Source organism: Primulina huaijiensis, chromosome 6, assembly GCF_012295235.1.
Source record: "Primulina huaijiensis isolate GDHJ02 chromosome 6, ASM1229523v2, whole genome shotgun sequence".
In the NCBI taxonomy this organism is placed as follows: Eukaryota; Viridiplantae; Streptophyta; class Magnoliopsida; order Lamiales; family Gesneriaceae; genus Primulina; species Primulina huaijiensis.
This window is the reverse complement of record NC_133311.1, coordinates 3944718-3951314: the sequence shown is the minus strand read 5'-3', so window position 1 is coordinate 3951314 and position 6597 is coordinate 3944718. Positions and strand designations below refer to the sequence as shown.

General features: G+C 37.3%; 1 protein-coding gene across 1 annotated transcript; it reads left to right on the top strand.

Annotated features, from left to right (window-relative positions):
• The first annotated feature begins 5180 nt into the window (after positions 1-5180).
• On the top strand, positions 5181-6372 carry LOC140979030 (uncharacterized). Its single transcript, XM_073444386.1, has 2 exons — positions 5181-5715; positions 5789-6372. The coding sequence occupies exons 1-2, from the start codon at positions 5181-5183 to the stop codon at positions 6370-6372; spliced, it is 1119 nt and encodes a 372-aa protein (XP_073300487.1).
• Positions 6373-6597: the final 225 nt, after the last annotated feature.

Here is a 6597-nt window from a genome sequence, read left to right as displayed (position 1 = left end):
ATTTCTTACCTGTCTGCATGAACTATAATCTGGATAAACTGGCCACCTTGTACATGAATAATATCGTACGGTTACACGGAGTTCCAGTTAGCATACTATCAGACAGAGATCCGAGGTTTGCATCCCGTTTTTGGAAGAGCTTTCAAAAAGCTATGGGGACAAAAGTTACTCTTAGTACGGCATATCACCCTCAAACGGACGGCCAAACTGAGAGGACAATACAAACTTTGGAGGACATGCTGAGAGCGTGTGCTCTAGACTTCAATGGTAATTGGAGCGAACATCTGTCCTTAATCGAGTTCGCATACAATAATAGTTATCACAGCAGTATTGGAATGGCACCGTACGAAGCTCTGTATGGACGAAAGTGTCGATCGCCACTATATTGGGATGAAGTAGGGGAAAAAGCCATGGTTGGACCCGAACTGATCCAAGAAACAGTGGATAAAGTTGCTATGATCAAAGAGAGACTGAAAACTGCACAGGATCGACAGAAAAGCTGGGCTGACCTGAAAAGAAGACCCGTGGAATTTGAAGTGGGTGAAAAAGCATATGTGAAAGTGTCACCCATGAAGGGTGTGATGCGGTTCAATAAAACTGGGAAATTGAATCCTAGATACGTCGGACCTTTTGAAATCTTAGAGAAAGTGGGAACACTTGCTTATAAAATAGCACTTCCACCTGATATGTCAAGAATCCACAATGTTTTCCACGTTTCGCAGCTAAGGAAATATATTTCCGATCCAAGTCATATTCTGGAGGCTGGACCACTTCTGGTTGAGGGCAAGCTAAATGAGGAGCTGAAGTACGAAGAAATTCCAATCCGAATTGTGGGTAACAAAGAACAAGTATTGAGACGACGAACTATTCCATATGTCAAAGTACAATGGTCCAATCACACCGAAAAAGAAGCTACTTGGGAGTTGGAAGGAATGATGCGAGAACAATATCCGAATCTCTTTGAAGATCGAGTATAGCCAAGTTTCGAGGACGAAACTCCTCATAAGGTGGGAAGGATGTGAAGACCAAAGAATTTGAAGAGCCACATTAAGAATTTGAAGAGCCACATTTGAAGAGCCACAAAGCCAAGCCTTTAAACCACATTTTCAAGCCATGAATTCAAGGAGGAATTTGAAGAGACATAACAACATGTTAATGGTGTTTAAGGCCATCAAGAAGGCCATAAACATGGATGTAATGGCCTTGAATGAGAGCTTTTTCACCTCCCTTCCATGAGCCTATAAATACCATGCATGATGACCAAAAAGAAGGCACAAAACATTCACAACATTCTGAAAATTTCAGCAACTCATTCTTGTCCATTTTCGAAGCATCGCAGTAGCATAATTCTTGTCCGGTTCGACGCAGTCCAGCAGCTTTCGTGTTCGAATTTTAGTTGTCTTTCCCTCAAATCTTTGAAGATTATCATCAAGTAAGTGGGTTTTTGTTATACTTTTACGTACACTTGCATTTCATGAGTGTACTACTTGATATATATATCGACATACTTGTTCTTCGTAAGTATGTCCACATTTGCTCAAAAAAATAAATTAAGTATGTTTCTTGAAATTCGATCGGCATGATATATTCGTTCCTATTTGTTATGAAAATCTTTGAACAATTTGTTGATTGATATTCGTTATAATATTTGAAAGCATGTTTGAAATCTTTGAAATGCACTGTAATGATTCGAATTAGAAATGGCAAGGAAATTCCGATATTTGATATGTTTTGTTTAAGGCCCTGATGCGGTGGGTTATAATAACCGTTCTTTTGGCCTCGCCCCTTAGAGGAGTAACATATAGGGGACTGATCAGTAAACCATGAAAAAGGAGATGATTTTCAGTGCTATGTTTGTATCTTGTTCATATTCGATTCAACATGCTTAAGATTGAGATTATAATAATGTATTCGTATAATTATAACCTTGATATTCGTTATGCCCGATCGGCCCCCATTTACTGAGTATTTCCCAAGTACTCACCCCTTACATTCCCACCTCCAGATAAGAACGAGAAACAAATCGAAGATAAAGAACAAGAATACTTTTGGGGATGGTGATGAAGTCAATCCAATTCAAGACCAGTCTTATCATTGTCTCTTAGTTATATTATCGTGTTATACGCTTCCGCATTTCGTTTTAATCGCATTGTAAAGACGATTATTGATTTATGTAATAGACTGGCTTTTGGCTATTTGATGTACTACGTGGCTTGTTGTTATACGGTTTTAAATTGTTAAACAACGCCGATGACACGTCTCGATTTCGGGGCGTGACATTAGTACCAACTGTATTGAGTCGCAGTACATTATCTGTCAAATGTAGTATAATTAATGATAATTGCGGTATACTTTTATCTCAAATTTGGTACCAAATCCACACATGATGAATACGACATTTGGGTTCAACCAGTAATAATATCATACTTTATACCCAATATTAATAGATTATTAATAACATATGTTTTAATACCAACAATACTACTAGATTTCTCTTTGTCTTCTTGAAATTCTCATAGGCTCATGAATCAAACACTTTGTTTCTCCTACTAGCATGCTCTACTATCTTTCTTTTGTTTGCCAACTTCTTAAGATCAATCTCACTTGTAGCATCACTCACGTCGACCAGCATCATTGAAACCTGGTCATCAACATTTCGACCCACGGAATCTTCATCGGCCTTCGAGGTCATTTTACTAGAATCCACATTCATATTATCAACAACCTTCTCAGGTTCCTTATCAGTTTCATTTTCTATTTGCATTTTCTCACATTCCTTCTCTTCTATCTTACCACTTCATCCTTCATTTTGTCCTCGACAATCTTCACATTTCCAGAATCAACATCCTTAACATTTTCATGATAGTTTGGAACTTCCATCTCAAGCTGCACAATACATAAGTCATTAAAATTGACATCAATATTCTGATCAAAACCTTTTCACCCTTACTGTTTTCCCATATTCTTTGAACTGCATTTGCGTTTTAACTTCTCAATCTCAGAAGACTGTTCATTATCAATCTTCTCTAAACGAATCACATCAGTTTTCAGAAGATAGTCATTCATTGTTGATGTTACCTGTAACAAGCAATTCATCAACAAACTTACATAAAACTATCGTTATTTGCACAAAGCATAAATTTGCATGACATTTATGTACCACACCATCGGAAAAGAAAACTCCTCAACAGAAAACCTTTCCTCAGGGATTGAAACTAAAGGAACAACCTAATTTTAACATAAAATTGCCACATTAAAATACCAAACATGAACAACATATTTTTAGGACAATACTGCATAAAATTAAAATAAAAAACAAGACCTTTGTCCTCGTAATTCAATTAAACAAATGTTCGGCAGAATCCACATTCGTAGGAATTTTGCAATTGGCCCAAAAAAATCACAGGGAATTTTCATGAAACTTTATTGAATGGCAAACAAAGGCACCTTATCATTGAACAATGGCTACATTCACAGATTATTGTAATAAGTAATGAACAACGAGTAAATGTCAGTATATCAATAGATTAAATACAATACATACTAACCATCAAACTCAATAAACAACCATCTAGGTACTTCTTTCGTTGTACTTCAACTCTCTCATCACTGATATGAGCAGCAACTTGCTCTCACAGGAATCTGTATGCCAAAAGACTGAAGCAGAGCAACGTCTTGGTGACTCGTACGGCCTACAGGTAATAACCTTCATCTTAGCTCCTACTCTTTTTCGAACCATTCCTCCAAAAAATAAAAAAAGTGCACAAAATCATAAAACAAACAGTACTCATAAACAAATTTAACAGTATAGAAATTAAACCGAAATATTTATGCAATTTATAAAAAAACCAATATTCATATGTGAAAGGAATATTTTATTCCAAATTTATTTTGATTTTGATTTCAATTAAGATTTTATCTTGATTTTGCACTTCTAGACTAAATTGATAGATTTGTTTTTCTAGATAGAGTAAATCCTATTGTTAGGAATTATTTAATTGAGGAACCAATCTATAAGATAAAAGGTATCTGCTTTTATATCAGAGTTTGACTCATATTAAAACTCTAGTTTCTTTGTTTATAGGTGGGAAGGATCTATGAAGATCTAGGTCAAAGAAGCACTACATAAAAACTGGAAGAATGATTGGCAAGTGGGTGCGACGAATTAGAGAATGTTGTGAAGAGTTTCTGACGGCTGCTGGAGCTTTTGAATAAATCGTGGAAGAGATTTACATTGAAGATTTACTCAGGGTGCTCGACAAATGCACGGAAATAATCAAGTGCTGCTTCTTGGTGTCAACAACACTCGATGAACAAACACTGACGCAGAGTGTTGATCAACGAGTGATTTCGTTTGATTTTGAGCAATACGTATTTTTATCTAGATTTGATTTTTGTTTTCTTTGAAGTGTCAAGGAAACTTGATTGTGTTATACTCACTAGTATTGGTTTTGGTGTAAACGATTAACTTAATTTTCTAGTGAATTTGTTGACATGTGGCTTCGCACAAGTATTCGTACTTGTGCATAATTTAAATTTGGTGTTCTATTTAGTAAAAGTTTCTTTGTGTGTTCTACTTATTAAATTCCGCTGCAGTGTTGTGTAACCGTATTGACAACACCAAATACAACACCTACTTCTGATACACACAATACATTTATTTTCTGTACGTTTATGATAAGCAGACCTTACAAGTCGTATCAGAGCCAACGCTTGATACACTAAGTGATTGATTCTGGTCTTCTGCTGTCTTTACAGGAAATACATAATTCTTAGATGGATTCGTTGGCTTCAAACACTGCTTTTAGACCACCTGTCTTGGATGCATCAAACTATGCCTTTGGAAGGTCAAGATGAGGATGTTCATCAAATCCATCGAAGAAAGGGCATGGCAATGAGTCTTAGACGGTTGGTGTCCACCAAGAATTGTTGACAATGACGGGGACAGTATAGTCAAACCTGAGAACACATGGTCGAGTGATGAAGTCCAAACTTCAAACTTTAATTCAAAGGCACTCAATGCTATATTCACCTCAGTGGATGTCAACATGTTCAGTCTTATCACAAACTGCATATCTGCCAAAGAAGCATGGGATATTCTTCAGAAATACTGTGAAGGGTCTGAAAGTGTTCGCAGGACCAAACTCAGAATGCTGACCTCAAAATTCGAAAGTCTAAGGATGGAGGAGAATGAGACTATTGTTGATTATGATCGAAGACTGCGTGACATCGCAAATGAAGCTTTTAGTCTTGGTGATCCTATGTCCGACAAAAGATTGGTTAGCAAGGTTCTAAGATCCCTTCCTGAACGCTTTAATATCAAAATATGTGCCATTGATGAATCCAAAGATACTTCTACACTCAATCTGGAAAACTTGATCAGCTCTCTCCGAACATTTGAAATGAATCTGGAGTTACAGAAAAGGAATAAAGGGAAGGCCATTGCCTTACAAACTTCTGATGACTCCATGAACAGCCTAATTCAAGAGGCAAATGAATCTGATCTTGGTGAGGAGTCAATTTCCTTGATTACTAAGAAGTTTGGTGACTACCTCAAAAGAATGAGAGACAAGAAGAAAACCATCTCATCGCAAAAACCCTCCGTTGTCTCGTTTGAAAAGAATAAGTCAACTGTACCTACTCAAGGGAATACCTTGCCAAGAACCGAAGTAATGGGCCGATCATATGCAAAAAGACTCGATTCAGTACAATGTCGTGAGTGCTCCGGGTTTGGTCATTATGCAAATGAGTGTGCAAATAGACTTTGCAAAAAAAAAAAACATGGCAGCTACATTAAGTGATGAAGACACTGATGAAGATCGTGATACTAAGGAAGGAGACGATTGTACCTCCTTTTCTGCCATACACCAAGAAGGATATAAATTGCAGGTTAATCCCTACGGTGTTGCAACACCAGGGCGCAACATCACGCAGAGACCATTATGTCTCAATTCTAAATCGCTGGAAAATTCAGATCTTGATATCATACTGCAATTTGATAAAGAAGAAGTCACTATGGAAAGTGTCCAGATGACGTACGAAGAACTGTATGTTGATTGGCTCAAACGAAACGAGACAAACTCCAAACTTTCAAAAGAAAACACTGATTTGAAAAGCAACTTGTCGCGTCTTGAAATCCTGCTGAGTAAGAAAGACCTTGAGCTGTGCAAAGTAAAGAATGATCTTGAGAAAACCTCAAAAATTCTTGCGAAATTCAACACGAGTTCGTCAAAACTTGATTCAATGCTGACTATGGGAAAGGAAAGCAAGACTGGTCTTGGATATGTTGAAAGCACATATGAACATGGTGAATCTTCTCACACCAAACCTACTGTGTTTGTGAAAGGAATGAAGACCATTCAGTCCCTCTAACAGACACTTCCCCTGGAAAAACTCAGCAAACCACAAAACCTATCATTGCACGACAACTCGAATCGTCCAGCCCATCTTCTTCGAAAATGCATTCCTCTATACATGTACCACAAGTTAAGAAGCAGGTGTTTACCCCAAAAACCCAGTTAAGAAAACGTCATTACATCTGCCACTACTGTCATAAACCTGGGCACATCAAACCCTTCTGCTACAAATTGCGTAATG